This window comes from Phocoena sinus, chromosome 15 (genome assembly GCF_008692025.1).
Source record: "Phocoena sinus isolate mPhoSin1 chromosome 15, mPhoSin1.pri, whole genome shotgun sequence".
NCBI classification, from domain to species: domain Eukaryota; kingdom Metazoa; phylum Chordata; class Mammalia; order Artiodactyla; family Phocoenidae; genus Phocoena; species Phocoena sinus.
In genome coordinates this window covers 68,680,897-68,706,827 of record NC_045777.1, presented here as the reverse complement: position 1 = coordinate 68,706,827, position 25,931 = coordinate 68,680,897, and the positions used below count along the sequence as shown (strand labels likewise).

The window sequence follows — 25,931 nt, the reverse complement described above, 5'->3', positions numbered from 1 at the left end:
AGGCGCTGGCAATGGGCCAGGTCACTCATCAGCCCGAGACCTGGGCTCAACTTCCCTTTCGCATTTCTGTGTTCTTCCTCATCCTTCGCGTAGTTCAGTCCAATCACAGATACAGGGCCAAATCATTAGTATATCTAGAGGTATCGAAACCTTAATGGACACAAACTCTCATAAAAGAAGATGTTGGCATTTTACCTGGTGGCCAATTAACACTGCTAGAGCCGTTAGGCGATTTGGCACGTGGCCAGCCATCTCCTACTGAACCCGGAGGACTGGCTGGTGAAGTACTGCTGTTCATAAAGTCATAGGGAACAAATGGAGACTCTTCCAGCCTGAAACCACTTGAAATAGCACCTAAAGAGAGAAAATGGAAGGGAAATGTGAGCAAAATATAGTCTCACATGTATTTCTTGTAGTTTGTCAAATATAGTAAGAAAACTTTGTATTAGATCTGTGGGTTCCAAACTGTTCTGTAGATTATGTGAAGATGTGAGAAGAAAAGAAAGCCCTGTGCTTTCTTCCAGATTTCAATCACTTCTAGCCTCTGATATGAATGAGGTCCTTGCCCACGACGACAGTATATTTTCACAAAAAGCCAAGTAAATGGACAGAGGGCAGAAGGAGAGAATGTGTGTCAAGGAGCGGGCAGGGACAGCATGGAGAGTCTGGGGAAAAAGGTTCTAGCCAGTGGGTGCGGCCTGCACAAAGACTTGAGGAGAAAAACTGTTCGGCACATTTGAGGAACTGAAAGATCATTCTGCCTGAAAAACAGTAAACGGGAGAGAGAACAACATGAAGGAGTGGGGCCCTGATCTTGAAGGGCAGGGATGACCAAGTACATTTTGTTTTAAATGCTTGGAATTCAAAGATCCTGAAGTGGGGTGTGCACACTCTAGCTGTCCCAGGCCCTACCACTCCAGACTGGCCTATGCCCTGCCTGTTCCCCGAAAGCATCAGAATTTACAACACCCTCAGACAGGGTTTAGTAGGACTTGGCAAGGAGTTCTTTATGCCGAGGGGTTTTAGGAAGGGAAGTAATACAATCCCATTTGTTTTGAGGTCACATCTGCTGCAGTGTGGAAAATGGAAGGAAGGCTAGCATAGAAGCAGGGAGACCATTAGGAGACACAACAGATGCATAAACTATGTATTTTGGAAGCAGAATGGGTACTATTCACAGATGGACTCAATGTGCAGATTGGAGAAAGGAAGAAATCAAGAATATCTCTTAGGCCCAAATATCCATCAACAGATGAATGCACAAACATAATGTGGTATATATTATCCAATCCAACTATAAAAAGGAGTGAAATACATGTGCATGCTACAACACGGACGAACCTCGAAAACATTACGCTAAGTCAAAAATACGAGTCATAAAAGACCAGATATTATATGCTTCCATTTATATGAAATGTCCAATACAGACAAATCTATAGAAAACAAAAATATTAGTTTTTACTTATGGCTAGAGAGATGGGAAAATGGAGGTGGGAGAAATGACACCTAAGGGGTTCTTCTAGGGTAAGGAAAATGTTCAAAAGTTGATTGTGTGGGGCTTCCCTGGTGGCGCAGTGGTTAAGAATCCACCTGCCAATGCAGGGGACAGATTCGAGCCCTGGTCTGGGAAGATCCAACATGCCGCGGAGCAACTAAGCCTGTGCACCACAACTACTGAGCCTGCGCTCTAGAGCATGCGAGCCACAACTACTGAGCCTGCGTGCCGCAACTACTGAAGCCCGCGCCTAGAGCCTGTGCTCCGCAACGAGAAGCCACTGCAATGAGAAGTCCACGCACCGCAATGAAGAGTAGCCCCTGCTCACCGCAACTAGAGAAAGCCCACGTGCAGCAACGAAGACCCAACGCAGCCAAAAGCAAAAAAAAAGTTAAAAAAAAAAGTTGGTTGTTCGATGGATACCCAACTGAGAATGTTACTGAAAGCCACAAAATTTTATACTTTAAAAGGAGAAATTGTATTATATGTAAATTATCTCAAGCTTTTTGAAAAAGAGAATGCCTCTTAAACTTCTAGCTTCAATAACTTGATTGAAGGAGGTACAATTTCTGGAATGGGGAGGAGCAAGGGTGAAGAAAGTGAAACTGAGCAGGTCCCTGTGTGGCCCTCCCGTGTACAAAAGCCATTCCATGTCCCCCATTTCTTGTTTGGAGAAAAAAGGTTTCAGCCTCCTAGACCTTCCCTGAGCCCCAAAGGGCAGATTCAAACAGTTACTAATCTGGGGAGTGAGGGAACGCAGAAACAAAGGAAAGGCAGTCAAGAAACAATAGTGTAGCCACCGGCCGGATCCTGGTTCCTCCTCAAAATCAAAAGATATACATCACAACCTGATAGAAATCTGATTTCTTCTACAGGAACTGAGTCCCCCAACCCAGGTGGAGGATGGTAACTTCAGGCTGATCACAAACACTGGACCACAGACTGGATGGGACCAGAGGGCTAACGACTGAGACTCCTGGAACACCACCGTGTTATTTTCCCACCAATCAACCAGAGGAAGGTTACACCTCCTGTAGCCCCCCCAACCCCATTTCGCCTATAAAAATTCTTCCCCCCATGAAAAGCATTGGGGAGTTTGCACTTTTTGAGCACAAGCTGTCCATTCTCCTTGTTTGGCCTTGCAATACTCCTTTCTCTATTCCAAACTCTGACATTTCAGTTTGTTTGGCCTCACTGCGCATCAGATGAACTTGGATTTGACAACAGAAGGAAAACCAAGCGTCTTGTCCATTCATGTAGAGTTTGAAACAGATGTAAGGAAAGTCCTGGTTCATGGACTCAAGGCTGCTCCAGCTATGAGCTTCTGGTAAAATACAGGACCTCATGCCACTCACTGGTGGGCACTAACGTATCCGTGGCTCGATTCAGTTATTCCACCAATTCCATTTCCCTCTCTTCTCTGGCTTCCTCATCTAGTTATTACTTTTATCGTAGTGAACTATGTATCTTAACCTAATTAAAACCACTTGGAAATAAAGTGGGATATATAAAGTAGTAGTTGCAAGTAATACAGTAAGTAAGCATAACTGCCAAATTTGAAGTGATTAATTCTTACACAAGAACCAGCAATGATGAAAGCATCCGCCTCCCTTTTTATATAAAAAAGAAACAATATCTACTTATTCAAACTTCATTTTATTTAAAAGGACAATAGACATAACTTAAGCGGCAGCCATGATCCAATTACATTCTATTAGACACTGCATGGGAGAGCATCAGAAAAATGAAATGTAAAATTTATGTGGTAGGTTTAGTTTAAGCGAATAGAGCTGGATTTACACTGGAGAAATGGTGCTGTCTTAGAGGTAGGGCACTCATGAGATGACAATGATGGCAATAACAATAATGATGAAAGCTGAGACCCACCGGCCACTTACGTGTCTAACCCCGTTCTAGTGCTTAGGCGCTTCAGAGTTATTGCCTTATCAATCCTCAAAACATCATAAGCAGTACTATTATTACTCCCATTTAGCAGATGAGGGACCAAAGTTCAGAAAGGTTAAGCTACTTGCCAGCAGCTAATAAACAGCAGAGCTAATTAGTAGCAGAGGTAGGTGTCAATTCTAGGGTCCATATTTATTTTGACATTTTGCCATTGTCTCAGCTCCCACTCCCTCTCTGAAGGAAAATTCCAAATGTGATATACCACTGTGTGGCAAATTAGCTTAGAATTCAGGGCTGCTTGATTTCATGTTTCAGTGTTCCTTCAGTTACATGACAATTTCACATTTAATTTCTGATAATCATCAGTCCAATGTGTACAAACCAGCAAACTGACCTTTAAGCCAAGTTTAGTCCAAGTTTCAAGATAAAATCCAATGAAAAGGGAAGGAATGAATGTAACAAAATATCCTTTTAATACTAATCAGAGGAACAATGATTTGGTGTTACTTAAGTCAGAAAACAAGAGTCTCTCCTGGCTCTTCCCTATTATTTTAAAATCACTAAGTCCTGTCAATCCTGCTGCCTACCTAGCTCTTTTTTCTCCTCCTGTGGTTGCAAAGATTTCTGAATTACTTTGTTCTGGGTCCCCCTGTATACAGCATAGAGCCAGATTTTGCTTTATGATCCAGTATGAATTTCTTTTAATTTCTTTATAGATTCTTTAAAAACTCTGAAAATGTTGATTTATCTTTTCTGAAACTGTGGAAGGTTTATAGTTTTTGTTTAGTGGGTATCTTTATAACTTACACATTTAATCTTCATTTCTTTTTAAAATATTTTGATTGAGATATAATTGACATACAACATACTAGTTTCAAGTGTACAACATAATGATTTGCTATTTGTATATATTGTTAAATGATCATATAGCTTTTGAATAATGACACATGAGATCAGACTACTGTCATCTCTTGTTTGACCACGCTCTGGATTAGGCAGAAGTTTCCTAACTAATCTCTCTGTCCACTTCTACTCCCCAGTTCTTCACACTGCCTCTTCAAAAATGCCAATCTGATCATGTCACTTTCCAGCTTAAAACTCTTCAACAGTTCTCCATTACAGAGAAGTAAAATTCAAACTCTTCAGTAGTTTGTAAGGCTCTTAAAACTCTAGCCTCTACTAACGCTTTATGGATTTCCCTCCTTCCACCTCTGCCTGGCTAATGCCTGTTTATCCTTCATATCTCAGCTTAAGGGATCACAGGCCTCCTGGAAACCATTCCCAATTGCCCTCAACTAACTCTAAGACTAAAATAAATGTATTCCAGCTCCTGAACATTGTACTTTTCTCTGGCAATGAGGAGGGGAAAGGGATTTTCTAAACTCTGGTAAGTCACAGAATCTTAGGACCATAAAGTATCACAAATACCCCAGTCCAAACCTCACTTGACCCACAATTCCCCTGTTAAGCAGCCTTGCCTCCACTCTACTCTACTTCCCTTAATGAATCTCGTTTTTTGACTCTGGAAGGTGTGCAGTAAAGGGTTAGCACAGGGCTAGACTGCACATGGCAAAGAGCTTCAGGGACTAGTCCTTGATGGCTCCTGGGTTCCTGTAACTCACAGAATAGCATGCCAGATTAAGAGTTCCTCTGCATACATTGGGCCATGGCCATGCCAGAGAGTTTATGATAACAATGTGATTTATGGTGAACATCTGTTTTTGTTTGCATGGGGCCTGGGTCATGCTGTTTTGGTCTGAACTCTGAAGGGTCTGCAGGGGATTGGAGATTGACAAGCAGGTGTGCTCCATGTCTACACAACTGACCCCTGACAAAAAACTGAGGACACTAAGGCTTGGCTGAGCTTCTCTGGCTGGCAATACTTTGTACATGTTGTCACACATTGTTGCTGGGAAAATTAAGTCCGAGAAACTGCACTGAGAGAGGACAACAAAAGGCTTCTCCTGGTTTCTCCTGGACTCTTTTCTATGTGCCTTTTTCCTTTATGGATTTTAATCTGTATTCTTTTGCTGTAATAAACCATAACGGTGAGTATTACCGTTTTTCTGAGTTCTGTGAGTTCTTCTAGGAAACCAGTGTACTTGGGGATCTCTGACACGGAAGATTCTCTTGAATTTGCCCTTTCTTCTCTGCTCCACAACTATCTTACTAGCCCTCTAAGCTTCACTAGATGGGGATAAAAACAGAACCCACGTAAGATTGTGATGCAAAAGATCAGAGCCAGCCAGGCGTCCCCACAGGCCTCTCCTGTTTCCAGGCTCAGCCCATCTCAGCCCAGCCTGACTACTGCTATCGGATCATTCCCGCTTAAAAAATGATCTCTACACTACTCTGGTACTATGGAAAAACAACCCCCGTTTTCTACAACATGGAAATACAAATGCCAATAAGGCCAATCAGGTTTTATATACAAGTGAAGCAACTTGCCTACAGAAAAAAAATCCCATGGTCCCTCCCCTCCTCAGACAGAAACATGACTACAGGGAAATATTTCTCTGGTTAGGGAGTACAGAAAAATATTTCTCCACCAATTGGGGGGGGAAGGTACAGGTGTGAGGCGAATGGGAAGAATGAGCCATGGGCAGTAGCCACTCAACTCTGGGTGGTGACTGCTCTGGAGCTTGGTGCTGGCAGACCTTCACATTTCTCCAGAGATGCCAGAAATCTGAATCTGTACATGAAATTTCCTGAGTGTTTAACCAGATGTTGGTTCAAAAAAAATATTTTCAAAATAGTGTGTAACAAAGCATAACACTCAGACCAGTTTTGGGATCTCTTCTAGAATACAAAGTTAGATGCCAATTTTATTTTTATAAGGACAAAAGAACAAACTGCACCAATATAATAATGGAAATAAGATGATGAACATTTCTCTATTTTTTTAATATAAGGAAAACTGAAAACAAAGCAAACAAATAAAAAGAGTGTGCCTGAGAAGAAGATTCTAAGTCTCTACCAGGAGAAAGAGAGATAGTAAGAGAAGGAAAAGAACCACAGAGCCAAGAGGAGCACTTCTGGGAGAAAACGATAGTATAAACAATTAGAGAATTATTATGGTAAGAAAAAGCACTTTCTTTAAACAGACTGAAAAGCTTAAAAAAAAAAAACAACCCCAAAAAACAAAACCCCAACCTTTTAAGACTTGAAATTTAGAGGGTTCTTATATACAGATATAAAACCAACCTGGTCTTTCTTTCTAGAGATGAAGACCAAAACCACACCAGGTCAAGGTATATTTCTGAAGTCATTTTTACAAGGAAGGAAAAAATACAACAATGAAGAAAGAATAAAAGCAACCACAGAGAAGAAATTCTATCAAACACTCTTGATTTTTAAGGGGATAAAGTAAAAGCCTGGAGATCTCAAAATAATATCCATGAAGGGAAGACTACTAGTCTTGGGCTGCTTCAGATTAGTTACAGGGCCTGCTAAAGTAAAGAAAATGAGAACATTTTGGGGGTGGGGAAGCATATAAAAATTTTGTAATTTGTATTAACAATACAAAAATAATTTTAAAAAAGAAAAAAATGACAATTTCAAGATGTCAAGTTAAGTAAATAAAGAATAGTAGAATAAACTCACACTTATGGTCAATTAATCTATGACAAAGGAGGCAAGAACATACAATGGAGAAAAAGACAGTTTCTTCAATAAGTGGTGCTGGGAAGACTGGACAGCTGCATGTAAAAAAATGAAACTAGAACATTCTCTAACACCATATACAAAAATAAATTAAAAATTGACTAAAGACCTAAATGTAAGAGCAGAAACCATAAAACTCCTAGAGGAAAACATAGTCAAACACTCTTTGAGATAAATCGTAACAGTATTGTTTTGGATCCGTCTCCTAAAGCAAAGGAAATAAAAGCAACAATTAAAAAATGGGGCTTCCCTGGTGGCGCAGTGGTTAAGAATCCTCCTGCCAATGCAGGGGAGACGGGTTCGAGCCCTGGTCCAGGAGATCCCACATGCCGCAGAGCAACTAAGCCTGTGCGCCACAACTGAGCCTGCGCTCTAGAGCCCACGAGCCACAACTACTGAAGCCCACGCACCTAGAGCCTGTGCTCCGCAACAAGAGAAGCCACTGCAATGAGAAACCTGCGCACCGCAACGAAGAGTAGACCCTGCTTGCTGCAACTAGAGAAAAGCCCGTGTGCAGCAACAAAGGCCGGATGCAGCCAAAAATAAATAAAATAAATTTATTTTTAAAAAATAAACAAAAATAAACAAATGGGACCGAATTAAACTTAAAAGCTTTTGCCCAGCAAAGGAAACCATTGACAATGAAAAGACAACCTAATGAATGTGAAAAAATACTTGCAAATGATATGACTGATAAGGGGTTAATATCCAGAATATGTAACAGCTCATACAACTCAACATATAAAAAAAAAACAACACCCAATTTAAAAATGAGCAGAAGACCTGAACAGTTTTGCAAAGAGGACATGCAGATGGCCAAAAGGCACATGAAAAGATGCTCAACATCGCTAATCATCAGGGAAATGCAAATCAAAACCACAATGAGATATCAGCTCTCACTGTCAGAATGGCTATCATCAAAAAGACCACAAACAATAAATATTGATGAGGATGTGGAGAAACGGGAACACTGTGCACTGTTGGTGGGAATGTAAATTGGCACAGCCGCTGTGGAAAACAGTATGTAGGTTTCTCAAAAAATTAAAAATACAACTACTAATGACCCAGCAATCCCACTTCTGGGTATATATCCAAGAGAAATGAAAATGGGATATCAAAAAGACATCTGCATGTTTATTGCATCATTATTCACAATAACCAAGATATGGAAACAACCTGAGTGTCCATCAATGAATGAAGAAGGTGTTGTATACACATACAAAGGAATAATATTCAGCCTGGAGAAAGAAGAAAATTCTGCCATTTACAACAACACGGATGAACCTTAAGGGTATTATGCTGAGTAAAATAAGTCAGACAGAGAAGGACAAATACTGTATATCACCTATACGTGGATTCTAAAAAAATACAACAAACTAGTGAATATAACAAAAAGGAAACAGATTCAGATATAGAGAACTAGTAGTTACCAGTGGGGAGAGGGGCAAGATAAGGACAGGGGATTAAGAGGCACAAACTATTAGGTATAAAATAAGCTACAAGGATATACTGTACAACACAAGGAACTTAGCCAATATTTTGCAATAACTACAAATGGAGTATAACCTTTAAAAATTGTGAATCACTACATTGTACACCTGTAACTTATATAACATTGTACATCAACTATATTTTAATTAAAAAAAGAATAACAGGAAAAAAAAAAAAAAGAATAACAGGAACCTACACTGAAGGAGAAAGAGCATCAACCTCCTTATTCTGAAGAAGAGAACGTTACTAGAATATGTTCATTAGATTGCTATGTATACAGGAATAAAACTATTTATTGTTTAAGCTAATTACTAAAAAACAAAAACTGCTCACATTCCAGGTTTATGCAAAATCAAACAATAAAATGCATGATGAAAAAATAAAAAACAGATACTAAGTTTAAATAAAGAGAGAAGATAAAATACAAAATTAAAATATAAAATCACTAATTGAATTGATTGAAAAACAAACTTATGATAGTAGGTTGCTTATAAGAAGACACCACCACCCACTACCTGCATGTCACATGCCGGCAATGAGGCAGGAGCTTAATATTTATTATCTCATTCAATCCTCAACAGTTCTATGATGCATCATTTCCACTTTACAGATGCAAACACTGTGGCTTAGAGGTTAAGAACTGGGATCAAATCCCAGGTCTATCTGCCTTCAAAACCTATGCTGCGGGCTTCCCTGGTGGCGCAGTGGTTGAGAGTCTGCCTGCCGACGCGGGGGACATGGGTTCGTGCCCTGGTCCGGGAGGATCCCACAAGCCGTGGAGCGGCTGGGCCCGTGAGCCATGGCCGCTGGGCCTGCGCGTCCGGAGCCTGTGCTCCGCAACCGGAGAGGCCACAACAGTGAGAGGCCCGCGTACCGCAAAAAAAAAACACACAAAAAAACCTATGCTGCATGATGACACGCCATTTATATAACGCATACTATATACATACCAGTATGCCCTAGGTAAGTATGCCGAGCACTTGAGAATATATGATATACGTTACACCTAAAACAGCAGTGAGAGGAAGGAAACATTTTTACAAAGAAACTGAGGGTCAGACATGCAAAACAGACATGGAAAAATTCATTTTAATCAGAGTAGACAGAAAACCATATGGCAGAGACATTTTTCTGGGTCTCCACGTCCTACCTCTCTACCCATTCTTCTCCAGGTTTCTTGTACTACCACTGGCTCTAGGATTGTGTGTCCTTATTCCCTTCTATGCACCGTCTCTCTGGGCAACCTCATCCATGTCGACGACATCAACATTCTGATGAACACAAAATCTTACTCTCACCCAGATTTTTCTTCTGAGTACCAGGCCTCTAATTCTAATTTCTTACTGGGCTTTTCCACGTTGAGCTATCCCTAAAATACCACACTCAACAAGTCTAAAATCCATCCATTATCTGTCCCAGCAGGCCTGCTTCAATTCCTACATTTACTCTACCATTAACTGCATTACTGTCCACTCATCCTTTCACCTAGCAAATGTCCCCCGAGTGCTGCAATGTGCTCAGTGGGGCTACAGGTAAGCAAAGCATGGACTCTCTCCTCCAGGAATTTATGTCCTGTTACGGAAAAAGGCCTAAATGGATACTTACACAAGACAGATACACATAAGAGGTGCTATTCGAACACAAAGCCTGGAGGAGGCTTCTTGGAAATGACTCTTGAGCCCAGGGTAAGGTACAGGGTTGGACTGAGGAAGGCAAGCAGCACAGGAGGCACATCACAGATAATCATATATTTGCAGAATGAATTAACTTAGTTACGAAGCCCTTTTGTCCTTAATTCTAACACTCTCTTCAATGCATTCCGTCTTCTCATGTCCGTTGCCCTCTGTCTCACTTAGACTTCTTTAAGCCTTAGGTGCCTTTAGATATCCACCATTTTCATGTTTAAAGTGATTTTTTTGGCACAAAAGTTTTCCATGATTGCTCAATACCTACTATTGCAGCTACACCTTCCTCCTTTCTCTCACTTGCACCTTCACCCCCAGACATGCCCATCTAGCAGAACTCCCCAGGAGGTCCTGCCTTTGAACATTTCACATGCTATCCTCTCCATGGTGTTCTCTCTCCACTCCTCTGGTAAACGTGAAGACTCAGTTCAGACCCATGGTTTGTTATTCCTGACTCACTTCTCCATTAGATTTCACTTTCTTATACTATTTATCCTATTGTATGTATTAACTTTTATAGCACCTATCACAGTGTAGTAAAGCTGTTTACATGTTTATTTTTGCTACCAAACAATGAGCTTCTTCAGGGCAAGTTATTTTTACTTGTTTACATAGTCAATTGTGCGCATGTATGTACATATGTATCTATGTATTCCAGGTGGCCTAGCACAGTTCTTGGAAGGCAGAAAATACTCCATTAACAATTACTAGATGAATGGAAAGGCACTGTTAGAAGTCAAATTATGGTGGAAGTTTTTAATCCCTTATATCAGATTAAATTGAGTAAATGTTAAGTAGAACACTAAAACAATAAAATAGCAAAAAACTAAATGATCATCTAAAGAGGGAATAATTAAAAAATAAATGTGGAATCTGATCTGTTTTTCACAATAGCACAATAAAGGTCATTTTTTTTTTAGTTTTAACTAAGACTTAATAACTAATAAAGCACTTTTTAATAATGAGAAAAGGTCCTTAAGAGAATTTAGCTATGAAAATATATATATAAAATAAAATAAAGCCTAAATTTAATATTCTACAGTTATCTTTTTAAAAGTCAAAATATAAGAATGTATTTTATACCATGTTTGCTGGAGTTTTGATCCAAAGATGTGTTCACAGAAATGCTGTCCACTGTAGTCCACTTCCTTAGTCTTGACTGTGGCTCTTTAATACTGTTCATATCCATATTTACATTCAAGTTTGAGTTCAAGCCTAAAAATAAGATAATAATTAAAAAAAACCACTTTATAAAATATAGCATATTTTCCTTCTGGTACCACTTTCATTTTCTAGAAAAACATATGTAGCTAATCTAATGTTTTCAATGCTAATGTTCCTTAATAAATATCATCCTGCAAATGTGGCACAGCCAAGAGATTATACAAAGGCAAGGCAGGCAGGACAGACACTCTGGACTCCTGGCCGATGCCACGCAGATACAACGTCAGAAGAGCGAGCCATGGCTAGATTATCAAAGAAAGCAACACACAGAAATCCTAAATAGCTTGTCTAACACTCATTAATATAACATTTTCAAAACTGTTAGTACCATAAAACTTAGTACTATAATTGCATTAACTGTGGGAAACTACTCCATATAATATTATTTTTAAATTCCTTGGCAAAATTACAGAAAATTCTACGACAGCCAAATATTAAAGTTTATCTATTAAAATATACCTCTTTAGGTACTTCCCAAGAGAAGAATTACACATGATCACTTTCAGTTGCTAACTTTTGCTTATAAACAATTTTCAACTGCCTGACCCGCCAAAGGATATTATCATTTAAAAGTAAAAATGTCCTGCTCTAACAATTGTACCTTAGGGCGAGACTCCCATATCCCAAGGTGCAACTTACTTAAACTTTGCTGATGACACACATCAGACTCAGATATTCTCTTGGAACAAAGATGGAAATTTCTATCTGAGATACTATAGTCAGAAAACTGACCATTAAGCCAGTGTTTCTTAAAGTGTGATCCTGGGGACCATCATCAACAGCATAATCTGAGATGCTTGTTAAAAATGGAAACTTTTCGGAACTCCCTGCTTCCACTGGGCACGGAATCGATACCTGGTCAGGGAACTAAGATCCCAAAGGCCGTGCATTGTGTCCCCGCCCACCCCCACCCCCACAAAAAGAATTGATGATAGATGTTTTCTTAAGCTTAAGTATGCACAGGGTAAGAAATTACAAATATAGGGACTTCCCTGGTGGTGCAATGGTTAAGAATCCACCTGCCAATGCAGGGGACACAGGTTCAATCCCTGGTCCAGGAAGATCCCACGTGCCACAACTACTGAGCCTGCGCTCTACAGCCCATGAGCCACAATTACTGAGCCCTTGTGCCACAACTACTGAAGCATGCGCGCCTAGAGCCCGTGCTCCATAACAAGAGAAGCCACCGCAACGAGAAGCCTGCACACCACAACTAGAGAGAGCCTGCACACCACAACTAGAGAGAGCCCGGGAGCAGCAATGAAGACCCAACGTAGCCAAAAATAAATAAGTAAATTTAAAAAATACAGTTTAAAAAGTAATAATTTAAAAAAGTATATAAATGGGCACACAACGAAAAGTAAGTCAGGGTGAGTTCTTAAAAAGTCAGTCAGGTTCTATTACTTTCTTGCTTCAATCTTCCCAGTGCTGAAACTCACACTAAGATCCTGCATGCCATGTGGCACGACCAAGAAAAAAGAAAAACACTTTGCAGTGCGAGCCAGAATCTTTATTTAACACACATCGAGGTGGTTCTTAATCTAAAGTTTTCAAAACAAATGGTTTTTAGATACTTGGGTCTGATGAGTCCCTGTGATACCAGGTCAAGCTTAAAACTTTAATAATATAAATTCTCTAATACCACCCCTATTTGGAGAGAGTAATTAAATTTGCTGCTCTCTGGACTCATTAATTAGACCCAATACTTGGCAAGTTTTTTCTGTGAAGGTTTAGACAGTAAATATCTTAGGCTCTATGGGTCACATGGTCTCAGTGTCTCTATGCAACTCTTTTGTTACAGCACAAAAGCAGCCACAGGAAATACATTAACAAAAGAGCATGGCTGTGTTCCAATAAAACTTTATTTATAAAGTCAGGCAGCTGGCCAAATTTGACCAATGGGCTGTAGTTTGCCAATGCCTGATTCAGACAACCATACTGGTGCTTGACTGGGTTAAGCAGACTTCCTTTTTTTTTTTTTAAATAAATGTATGTATATATGTACGTATTTATTTATTTATGGCTGTGCTGGGTCTTCGATGCTGTGTGCGGGCTTTCTCTAGTTGAGGCGAGCGGGGGCTACTCTTCGTTGCGGTGCGCAGGCTTCTCATTGCGGTGGCTTCTCTTGTTGTGGAGCACGGGCTCTAGGTGCGCAGGCTTCAGTAGTTGTGGCACATGGGCTCAGTAGTTGTGGCTCGCGGGCTCTAGAGTGCAGGCTCAGTAGTTGTGGCGCAGAGGCTTAGTTGCTCCGTGGCATGTGGGATCTTCCCGGACCAGGGCTCGAACCCATGTCCCCATGTCCCCTGCATTGGCAGGTGGATTCTTAACCACTGCACCACCAGGGAAGCCGCTAAGCAGACTTTCTTAATCAAGAAGAAGTCTCTTGCTGTAAGGGTAGCGAGGCTAGGAAATCCCTTATTTAGAAACTTATCTCCTCATTGGCCCAATTTATATGTCCAGTATGTAATCAGTGAGGGTCACTTCCTTTCACTAGTGAGACCAAAACCTCTTAGTGTACACTTGGGTATTCTTTTACCACTATACTGTTGTCTCTGGGATGACCCGGCTTCTCTGGTATTCACCTACAGTGGTAACTGACAAGGGAATGTAAAGAGATTGCTAACAACTCCTAAAACTCAAAGGTCCACCTGTGTCCTAGCTGAGAGTCCATGGCAATACCAGGGAGAGCCAAATCATGTATCAGGTTCAGCCAAAGTGAAACGGCACCAGGGGCAACAGCAGGCCCAACTCCTGCCCACAGCCCAGAACGTGCTAGTTAACTGACTTGTCTTCAACAAAACTGGGCCTGCTAACCAACAAAGCTGGTTTACAAGAGAGAAAGAAAAAGTTAAATGAATAGGGTGTGAGCAATCAAAGGTCAAAATATATTCAAAGGCACAAGAAGAAAAGGGGCCTAAGGAAGGAGAAGACATATAAGCCTGAAATTCCCAGAGGGAATAAAAAGCCTGGAGACGTCATAAAAAAAGAGAAGGGGGGTGCTACGGCAAAAGGAATAAAGGCAATCCCTTCTCTCACCCCTATTTTCTACATTTATGCCAGTAATCATTTATAAATATTTAATTAGTAATTAAAATTTCAGATGTGACTGTTCCCAGTTGTTTCCTCAAAGCAGCACTGCTCAAAATGTCCCTGGCGTGCTCTAATAATTTCAGTCCTCCCCTCTAATTCATATCCTACAATTAAGATATCTGAGTGTTAAAAAGAAATAATATCTTTACACTAAGTCATTTCAAAAGAGCATGGGATTTTTACAAGTGTGATTTTCTTGAATGGAGAGGCGCTGCTGAAGCATGAAGAGGCTAGCGCTAGAAGAGGCGTGGCCACCCTCTGAGAGGGAACAGCTAAAGATCAGCGTGGCACTCACAAGAGAACATCTGGACAGGTAAGACAGCAGGATGTTAACTTGTGATCATGAAGCACCAGCCGAAAGCTTTGGCCAAGGAGAAACTCACCTATGGGGAAGTTGCTGAAAGCATTTATTGGTGATGGCCCTTTCTGCAGCTCAGGTGTAGTGTGGGGCATGACATTTTCAAGGAAAGACTTCATGGCTGGCTGATGGAGTGACTGCTGCTGAGATGGCGGAGTCTGTTGCTTCACCAGCAGGTTTGGGTCAAGTTGACGCGACGGCTGCATCATCTGCTGCTGCACACTCAGAGGTCGACCCTTAAAACGACAAGACGCCTGTGAAAAACCGGAGGAAAGTCTCTACAGACACCTTCACGCCCCTTCACTTCTGAACTCACTTCCTTCTCAGTAGGAAGGTGAAGAATCACTAGGCACCAGTTAATAAGACTTCTGGGCAGACAGAAGACTCAATGACCAACCTTTTCCATTATAGTTTAATGAAGGCATTTCGGCTGTCTTCTTACAATGGAGTTGATATAAGTTGAGTACAAGCAAAGCAAGGGGAAGGATCAGATCTACCTGCTGGTCTTGCTGCTGCCGGTTCCCAGAAGGCACGCTTCTCTGACTCTGCGCCCTTTGCTGCTGCGCTAACAATCGCTGGAGGGAAGATTGCAAAAAGGTCATCAGTATCACGTCATCACAGACTAGCGTGCCCTAGAGTGACGGTGGCAGAGGGACCTACAAAGGCATGGTTTCATCTAGTCAATGCCCACATGCCCTGCCTCATCTAATATCTCGTTTGGACTCTCTGGCCTCCAGCCATTCTATTGAATTCAGTCTTTTGCTCCATCTAAACTTCCACTTCATCAGGGAAATTTTTCCTCCTCATCATACCCCGACCACCAGCTCAGACCTGGCTGGCCTTGCTCACAGAGCACCCTGCCCTTCGAGTTCACCATCTGTCTTCACACATGCACTGTTAGCTCCCTGAAGGCCATGACTATGCCCGTTTTGTTTACTGCAACACTTCCTGTGCACATTCTAGCGTTTAGCACACAGTAGACACTCAATAAATGTATACTGAATAAGGCTATTATTCTACTTACCTGTAACTGGGAGATCTGAGAAAGCTGGTTTAGTTGGGATAGCTGGTTCAGCATGGCTACCTGCTGAGGGCCAAAGAGCGGATTCAGGCCACCGTTGTTTGGTGCATACTTCAGCAATGAAACTGGAACCTTAGGATCACAATGGTAGGTTAATAACAAAAGTAACCCAAGCTAACAAAATGTACTCTGTATTTTAAATGATCAGTAGAGCAATTAAAATTTGTGGACTATTACTGGGAGGGGATTGTGTTCTGTCTTTCTTGACTTCACTAATTTACTGTTCACATATGTTTTCACATGTTAAGTATAAAGTGACAGAGATGAATCTTAAGCCAGTCAAATTTACTTTGCTATTGTCCTCCTCCCCTCAAGGTATTTTATGAAAGAGAATGATAAATTTTAGATTTAAATTATCTTTGACTCATTTTCTTCACCCTACCACATCCCTCTGTAATAATAACTAATTCAGAATTAGTTTCATCTCAAAGTTGCCAATAAATACTATGATGATCAACTAGTCATCTCATTCAAATATAAATTTATTCAAGGTTCTTTTCCAGGTAAAGAGTAGAGAATATAGTGGAAATTTATTCACCTGAGGGGAGAGTAATGGAGGAGGCACTTGAGCACGGAGATTAGGCTGAGATGAACTGAGAGGTTGTGCTGGAGGCTGCTGCATGCCCCGGGGTTGTGCTGCTGTGTTTCCAACACCAAACATACTGGGATTGCCATTCTACAAAAACAAACAACCACCACCAAATAACACTGGGATTCTTTAGGGACAAACACCTCATTACCACACTGAAACATTGATTTAAACACAGCAACTACATGTAAGAGAGATCTTATTACTTATACAAATCAACAGAGAGCCTAAAATACACATGTGGACTTACCTGTCTAACAGAATTCAAGTTTTGCATACCCAGCCCTGCTATGGAGCCAAGGGCCTGGTTAGGTAGTGCACTATTTGAAGGGGGAAGCTTCATGCTTTGACTGGACATAAACTGCATGTTTTGGGATTCATCTGCTACAATGCCATCCTGATTGGACAGACAGAAAGATGTGCAACACCAGCCAAGCAAACAAGTGGAAGGGAGAAATCATTGCAGGAACAGAAGAGAAGTCATATGACATTCCAGCATCAACAGGAAACAGGTAGAAAACAGAAGAGAGCGGATTAGTGTTAATTCTAGAGTACATAAAAAGAACCAAACATACTTTATGGGATTAAGAGGAAAATATAAATGCAACCCCTATGATAAATCGAGACATAAAAGGACAATGAACTACAAGTCCAGTAATATTTGGCACTGGGTTATAACACTTTATATTATATTAAATGTTCTAAGCTGTTAATGAGAAAATTATGCTATTAAGTGTATTGCTTTCTTAGCCACAGGGTAAAACAAACAAAAAACAAACAAACAACTTACCTTATCAAAATAAGGACTGCGCTCCATGGAAGACTCTTTGGAAATCTGAGGCCGAGAACCAGGGCCTTTCCCGACCGTTCGATTGTAATCACCAATATTTAGGCTATGTTTATCTATCTCCATTCGTTTGTCTTGTAACATTCCTGATAAATGCAGGAGACTACGTTATCAAGTAGGAAGATAACTAACCTAGATGGTTTCAGATAAATGTACAGCAGAAAGAAAAGTACTCACTTCCAAACCAAAATGAATTCTGCCTTGACCAGGACCATGTGAAGAATGCACTTAATAAATCTTGCATTCCTCACAAGTTGGGTTTAGCGAATACTGTTATTTTATTGAACCAAATTAACTTGAAAATAGACTAGGAAATAGATGGTTAAGACATCTATTGGTCATCTATAATCTGCTTAACTTTAAAATAACAACATAGTTTCCAACGACAAACAACAGAAATAGCACTAAGACAAACCACCATCTAGCATATGCTTACAAAGTGCCAGGCACCGTTCTGAACGTGCATTCTCATTTAATGCTAATAATTCTACTACCATCACCCCCATTTAGCAGACAGGGAAAGGTCTTCCTCTTTTCTCAGGGCTTGCTCCGCTCTCCTCATTCTGACTAAGCTGCAATAAATACGACCTCCTCTCATGGAAAGCCCGTCTGGCAAAAAATCTTCACTCAAAATAGCCAGCTCCCAGGCTACAATCCTACTTAAACAAATCTCTAACTCCACGCCCTTATCATATTATACCCGTTCTGGGTTCTCTTTCTCCTCCTCTTTCCATAGCTGAGCCCACTTCTTTGTGCTTCTTCAATGCTGGGATGTACTCAGTATGTTTAAGGTCTCACTCTTTCAACTCTCTCTCTCAAACTGGCCTCCCCCAGGCTTATTCACTACCAAGGTGACCCTCAAATACTAATGCCTACTCTGAATTCACTCCTGTTCTCAGTCGCACATCTTTAACTGCCTGCTGAGCATAGCCACTTGAGTGCCCCTTTGTCACTTTTAACAGGTGAAACCAAGCACATGATATCGCCTCTAGATCTTCATGGGGCTCAAAAGTGGCATCTTCATTCTCCTAGTCACACAGCCTTGAAACCCTGGTTTTTACCTTGCGAGAATACCTTTTCCTCCCATTTCCCTGTTCCTCAGGCTCCACATTTTCTCAGTCCTCAGATCTCACCCATAATTTCTTTGCAACTGCTGTCCTTCTTTGAGATGCCTGCTGCTGCAGCCACCACAACACTCACCCCTACTACCCTCATCCTAGGCAAGTGGAAAAGAAAAATTTTAACAAAAGGATTCTTAAAATAGGTACAATTTTCAAATGCTGCTGCTTTCCAGAAGTACTGGTCCAGATATGTGAATAACCCACCCTTCAGCACTTGTAATTAAGAGCTCTCCCTTAAATGGCAACGAACTTTTTTTTTTTGGCAACGAACTTGTGCAACAACCTCTCCTCTGTTCTCTTTCCACCGTTAATGGTGTCACCATTCACTGACGCACCCAAGCTAGCCATCTTGAACTCTTTTCCTCACTCTCCACGTCTAACCTTGTAACCAAACCCAACCAACTCTTTTTCCAAGTCTCTCTCCAAGCTGTTCTTTCCTAACAATCCACATTATTTTTGCCTACCTAAATAAACTCTTTTCAAAAAGTGGCATGATACATCCTTTCTCCAAACCATTCCGCATCACTTTATTCATTCCTTCATTTTTGGCTGCGTTGGGTCTTTGTTGCTGCGCGCAGGCTCTTCTCTAGTTGCGGAGAGCAGGGGCTGCTCTTCGTTGCAGTGCGTGGGCTTCTCATTGCGGTGGCTTCCCTTGTTGCGGAGCACGGGCTCTAGGCACACGGGCTTCAGCAGTTGTGGCACACAGGCTCAGAAGCTGTGGCTCATGGGCTCTAGAGCGCAGGCTCAGTAATTGTGGCACACAAGCTTAGTCGCTCCACGGCATGTGGGATCTTCCCGGACCAGGGCTTGAACTCGTGTCCCGTGAACTGGCAGGCAGATTCTTAACCACTGCGCCACCAGGGAAGTCCCCGCATCACTTTAAAAACCATCTGAGTGCCAAATGTGGCAGCCACCCCTTGACCGATCCTTTAAGAAGGCCCTTGGCTAAAGTTACCAATGACTCGTCCTAACCTCCAGGATCAAATCTGTTCCATGACAATCACTTTCCTCTTCTCAAATCTCTATTCTCATCTGACTACTGAAAAATTACTCTATTCTACTCTAACTTGTTCCATCTCTCCTCAGATCTCCCTTAAATGTCATTATTCCCCCTGGAGTTTGTCTTTGGTCCATTACTCTATAAGCCTCTAGCCAACCTTCTTTTTTTGTTAAACTTTTTAACCTTTTTTTTCCTTCCTGGCCGTGCTGGAGCAGCCTGTAGGATCTTAGTTCCCTGGCCGTGAAAGCTTGGAGTCCTAACCACTGGACGACTAGGGAATTCCCTAGTCAACCTATTTTTGAGGCTGTACTACCATCAGTGTCTAGTTACACTTATTATCTCCAGCCCTATCTCTTCTAAGCTGCACATCCAGATTTTCTATTGCTTACTGGACATCACCACATGGTTTTCATAGCAACTTTAAACTTAGTAACCTTGTCTATCAAACCTGTTTCCCCTACTATATTTCCTATCTATATTTCCTATCTCAAATAATGGCCAGTTATTGATTTATTGTCTCTCAGCTCCAAATTCACACTTTTTGACTGCTCTGTGAAAATATCTGGGCTCTACATTTTTTTCCTTCACCAGTTGGCACTGAGGCTTTGTCAATAGAGGGCGCTGGAGAGACACTGCAGGCGGAAGTTTTGCCTACGTGCCCTTGGCGACTTTGGCAGTGCTTCCAGCTTCTCCTGTGCCCTACACTTGCAGTACAGGGTGATCAGCCTCACTCGGAGGCCAGCTTCTCCCAGCATTCCCACATACCTCCAGGCAGCTTTGTAGCAGAGTGTCTAAGGTGAGACATCTCTCCATGAACAGCTTTTCCCAGCACCCTAGAAGGGTAGATTTCCAGCAAGTTCCAACAGCACAGCAGCACAGCAACTTCTCTGCCATTCAGTGAGCCATGGAGGAGGCAGAGCCTTGTCATCAGAGGAATAGATGCATATTCTGGATACGGACTTCCCCCCCTGCCATCCATGGTCTCACAGAAGGCCTTATCCATCACTCCTCACAGCACTGTGTCTGACCAAGGAACTCATTTCATAGTAAAGGAAGTAGAGTAACGGGCTTAACTAACTGGTCTTACCACATATATCATCACCCAAAAGTAGCTAGCCAAATTGATAGGTACAAGTGGTTCCTGAAGACCCAGTTACAAAGCAAGCTGAAAGACAACATTCTAAAAGGATGGGCTTCTGTCCTACAGGATACAGTTAAGAACCGATGCCACTGAACCAGCTGGCAAGGGGGCGGGGGGCTCACCTGCTGGCTGGAGTGACTGACTCTGATTACCAAGGGGGACCTGGCTTCTTGCTACAAAACGAAGGCAGCAAAGACTCTGGAATCCGGGCAGGTGGGCAGGGGGTGGGTGTGTGCGTCTGGGGGTGCTTCTTAGTAATTCCATGCCCAGTAGTAAAGGTTAATGAAAAAACTATAACAACCGAAAAAGCAAAGATGACTGAGGGCTCAGACCCTGCAGGAATGAAGGTTTGGGTCGCTCCACCAGCAAAAGAACCCAGAGCAGCTGAGGTGCTGGCTGACAGTGGGGAAGTATGGAATGGGTAGTAAAAGAAGTAAGCCAAAGATACCAACGAGAGCTTGTGACCAATTACAGAAGTAAGGATGGCAGTAGTTTTGCATGTTATCGGTTGCTTATCTGTATAGGCCATCTTCTTTTCTCTTCCCTTTTTTCACTTTTTAAGCTGCTGAACAGCTGTTGAAGCTGTTGAGTTTATAATTTAGTCTTCAGGTTACTCCTAATATCTGCTATTCATATATTCACATATTCTTCAGGAGTCTCGTTATTATCTCTTCCTAGCCAATCCCTCATTAGTCTAATAGTGATTCTTTACATTTGTATTAAACTTTCCCTGTTCAAACTACTATGCAGTTTCTCTCTTCTGCCTGGACTCAGACTAATACAACAACAACAGTACCACATATTAAACTGCCCAGGCAAGAAAGCTGGGAATTATCTTTTACCACACCCTCACCCTCATCCTCCAGAGCAAATCGATTCAAGCCAGTTATCAACTTTTATTGATTCTAATTCCTATATCTACACTGAATTAAGATTCTTCCCACCAACTGTCTTAGTTTAGAGCTCTGAAAATTCTCACTGGCTATAGCAACAAATCTCTAACTGGTTTTGCTATGTTTAGTATCTTTTAGTCTTCCTCTGCTGCCAATGTTTTCTGTCCCAAGATATTTTCGATCTACAGCCATGATTATTTTTGTAAAACATAAGACCAAATCATTTCATTCTCCTGGCTTAAAGTTCTTTAATCCCATACTTTCAGAATAAAGCTCAGACACCCAAGCTCCTCATGATTTAGCACCTACCTAGTTTTCTGGCAACCTCACCTAAGTAAAGCTTTTACCGTCACCACACTCCCACCACCACAACCAATTTATATTTCTTCTTCCATTACATGGAACGACTTGCCATTTCCCCAGTATGGTTTAAGATATCTCTATCATGTAGCTGGGTCTTTGTACACATTGCTCCCTAAATTGAGAAGACTGTATCACTCAACCTGGATAACTTATTCTTGACAGGACTAAATTTGAGGTAATCAAAGGCTAACAGTATCACGACCTTAGATCTGCACAGTGATTTACACTTTAAAAGGCATACTAACTCATAAAACCCCCACATTCTAATGTATGCTAGACAGAATAGGAACACTGAAACAGAAACCCAGGTCTCCCTCTCCTGGTCAAGGTCAGTGCTCTTTCAGTAGGATCATGTCAGATAAGTTTCTCCATCAATGATGAACATAAAACTCAAACTGATTTAACTTTTTCTTACCTCCAGAAAGGTCCATCTTATTGCTCTGTACATTTTCTTCTGGTGAGTCTCTCTGAAGAAGGAAAAAGTAGCATGTTAGTAGACCTTAATTTATCAATGAAAATAAATTAAAAGTAAAGAATTTTACTTTATTTCCTTATTTGTGAAATTTAAGTGGATCATAAAACTTCATTTTTCACTGCCTAATATGATAAAAAATATTTTTAAAAATAAGATGTAAAAAAAAAAGATACGTGATCAATGTTTTTAGCTAAAACTGTAAAAATAAAGAAGACGTCATGGAAAATTTTATTCTAACCTCAGCATATTCATAAGGACTCAAAATAATTATTTGTTAAGAAAACAAAAAAATGAAATTAGGGTATTAGGGTAAGTTTATGGATCACCATTAAAAGGGAAGGAGGTTGCCAAGAAAACATACTTACCGAAAAACTGATATTTGAAAACTGTTTAACAAATGGATTTATCCATGCTTCTTCTTGTTTGTTTCCACCTTTCATCATTCCCTTTGTAAAATAAAAGAGTAGAAAGATGCCATGGCCATCTCTATTTATCTGGGTATAGTGATGGATTAATAAAACTTCAAGACAATTCCCAACTCTCATTTTTAGCCAATAAATTTCTCCTCCAACCAACTCTTCTCACAGAGTTGTTCATAATTAAAAATAAACTTATTTGATTTTCAACTTCCTTTGCTCCAGTCCTCTGGTATAGCTGTAATGCACAGAGAAATCTCTAAAGGCAAGCAGTCAGAAGGAAAAGACAGAAGCAAAGGGCCTTGATGACCCACAAAAAGTTAAAAAGTCCTCTGGATAATAGAGAACTGTTCATCAGACAGTTTCCAATTTATAAATGAACTGTGTCCTAAAAGATTAATTATAATTTGGATTTGTAGAATTCTCACACAAAACCAAAGTAAGAAGAGTCACCAGGTTTCAGGTTAGTCCAAAGAAACCAATTAAACCCATAATTTAATTATGCTATGGGCACTGTACTGAAAAAACACCATATGTTTCCGTATGAAAGAGTATTTTAAAATTCCAATTTATGCTGCCAAGAACACAATATCCCCAGCAGCAACTAAAGCTGGGATTCCTCCTACTTGGTGTTGGCTTTCTGTGGCTGCTTAGGGTATGGGAGGTACGGAAACTACTTGGAGACATGACTTCAGAGAAAAAACGGTCCGTGATTAGCAGTTTGGTAGACAGGGAGGCTGGAAGCCATAGAGACCAAGGCCTCCCATTAACATGAGGATCACAGAACAATTCTCAGTTTGTTGCCTTCATTTCCCTTTCCCATTGCTACTACCTATTCCTTCTGACTGTGGAACAGAACACAGCTTCGTAATTTCCCCCTAACTGCAGGTCTCTGAAGCAAGCATCTAACCCTTTCCAAGGTTTCTGAAGTGGGCTTTGATTCCTTTTCCTTTTTCACCCCCACCCCATGCCTAACTGGTTGCCAATACCTGTCTCTTTTATTCCAAATGTCTCTCACAACAATGCCTTCTACTAAACATTTATTCTTGCTTCCCAATTCAGGCTGTCCTTTCTAACCAGAATGAATGCAGAAGCTTCCGAACTAAGATCACTAACTCTGGTCTCTCCTCTGTTCCAATTTATCTTTCATACTATCACTGGTTAGCTTTCTTTAAAGAAATTAATTTTAAAAACCAAACTGATGTTGCCTTCTATTCAATTTGATTGGCTCCATATTTTATACAAAATAAAGCTCAAATTCTCTGGCATGTTACTGAAAACACTTTGGTATCTGCCCCTAATCTAACTACAGATTAGATTGTCACCTCTTCTCTAAAATTCTGTTATTTTAGTAACATCAGGCTAACACTTTCCCTAACACACCCCACCCCGAGGCATCTTCCAAATTCAAGCTAACACTCCTTAGAGCAACTCTTAATGCCCCATACCAGACCCTGAGCTCCTTGAAGGTATGCTCTTATCCTAGTGTTTCTGAACCCCCAGCACCAAGCACAGTACCTGGCACACAGCAGAGGCTAAATAAATATTTGCAGTTGCTTTCTAAAAGATTTTTACTAGTAGAAACAAAGGAGAAAGAGTAAAAAGGCTACACACCCTTTCCCTTCTCCTTTTTTTGCCACTCAGACCCTGTAAGGAAAGACAAAGTCACAAAACAGCATGGTCCAGTGGGAAGAACACAGGGTTTGGAATTGGAAGACCTAAACTTAAGTCCTTGCTCTGTCACTTACTAGTTATGCAACTTTGGGCAAGTCACCACTTTTTCCAGTCTCAAATTCCTCATTAGTATTCTATCTCAGAAGGTTATGAGGATCAAATGATTTATGTAAAATATGGGAAAGCACTTCATAAGCTATATGGTGAGGCAATAGGCAAATTCAGCCAAATGAAAAATTTTTTTAATGAAAATGGCAGGTCCTAGACTTAGAATCCCAGGATCAAAAGGGAGGGACCCTGGCAGTGAGCTACTAGGTATCTGACTTCTAAGGTCCCTCAAAAACAAACTGTTCTCAAATAGGACGGAGAGGATATATTAGAATCACCTGGGGGACTAGGCACATATTTTCAAAATGGTCCCCAAGAAAATCTGACACCAGTGTTCTCAAACCTGGCTCTGCATCAGAAACATTCAGAGAGCTTGTTTAGGACAAGAAACTTGGTCCAATTTCCAAAACAACAGTAGCCTAGGGTATAGGAAATTATACTTTTTAAACAAATGTCATACAATTCTGATGAAGAGCCAGGTTTGGGATAAGATTTGTCCACATTTAAAAGCAAAACAAAACTCTACTCATTCCTAGGGATTTTTGTCACAGGACCTTTCAGGGTGGAGAAGGGACAAAGATGGGGGATGAGTAAGGAGGATGGTTAACTCTGGGTAATGCAGAGGTCGGGGACTCCAGGTGAGGAGGTGGAATGGGAGACGAACTGGCAGTGGGATGGAAAGAGTCGACATGGAGATTTGCCCTTCTCTTCATCCTCAGCACTGCAGGTACCACCCTGGGGTGAGGGGTTGTCCCAGGCAGCACTGGTGGAGGGGGAGGAGGAGAGAAATCCCAAGCTGTAGCAGTGGGGAGAAAGGAAGTTCCTGTAGTCTTATGTTTTTCTAGGTGGCTGCCCATACAAGAGGTTCTACCTAAGTTGGGGACTGCATGGACTATACTGGATGCATTAAACGGGTAGGCAGAACATTAATTTTCTGTGGGTAAACTACCTTTGGAATTTAAAGTTTCAAGGGCTTTGCCCTTGAAATGTTTACCTTCGATGACATTTTCTTTGTATATGGTGGCCAATTTAAAGATGAACTAAGCTCTTGAGATGAATTACTATTCCACATTCCAATCTCTACATCCTCTTCCTCTTCCCAGCCAGTGGGGCGATTTCCAGGCAATGGCATATCATCACCACACCAGCCATCTTGCATAGATTTTGGCCCTGATTGTGGATTTGTGATAAAGAGAAACATACTTTAATCAAACAATTCTTTTTGGAGGCTGAGCATTCATTAAGCAGGCAGAGCAGGGGGAGAACCTAAAAAACCCTCTTTTATCTCCCTAACCAGATCTGCATGGCAAAA

General features: G+C 41.1%; 1 protein-coding gene across 6 annotated transcripts in view; it reads right to left on the bottom strand.

Annotated features, from left to right (window-relative positions):
• The window catches only part of TNRC6A (trinucleotide repeat containing adaptor 6A), a 98,483-nt gene that overhangs the window by 10,033 nt on the left and 62,519 nt on the right, over positions 1 to 25,931 (bottom strand). For 5 of the 6 annotated variants that reach the window (XR_004345593.1, XR_004345594.1, XM_032603742.1 and 2 more), the window contains 11 exons: positions 25,614 to 25,789; positions 24,452 to 24,484; positions 22,787 to 22,867; positions 22,362 to 22,413; positions 17,372 to 17,514; positions 16,531 to 16,668; positions 15,936 to 16,064; positions 15,409 to 15,486; positions 14,937 to 15,147; positions 11,323 to 11,454; positions 196 to 354 (listed from right to left, as the gene is read on the bottom strand). Coding sequence is in view for 4 of the 6 variants with exons in the window: in XM_032603742.1 (XP_032459633.1) it covers positions 196 to 354; positions 11,323 to 11,454; positions 14,937 to 15,147; positions 15,409 to 15,486; positions 15,936 to 16,064; positions 16,531 to 16,668; positions 17,372 to 17,514; positions 22,362 to 22,413; positions 22,787 to 22,867; positions 24,452 to 24,484; positions 25,614 to 25,789 (1,332 nt within the window). In the remaining 2 variants the exon portion in view is untranslated. The remainder of the gene's footprint in view (positions 1 to 195; positions 355 to 11,322; positions 11,455 to 14,936; positions 15,148 to 15,408; positions 15,487 to 15,935; positions 16,065 to 16,530; positions 16,669 to 17,371; positions 17,515 to 22,361; positions 22,414 to 22,786; positions 22,868 to 24,451; positions 24,485 to 25,613; positions 25,790 to 25,931) is intronic. The other variant, XM_032603744.1, reaches the window with a different exon arrangement.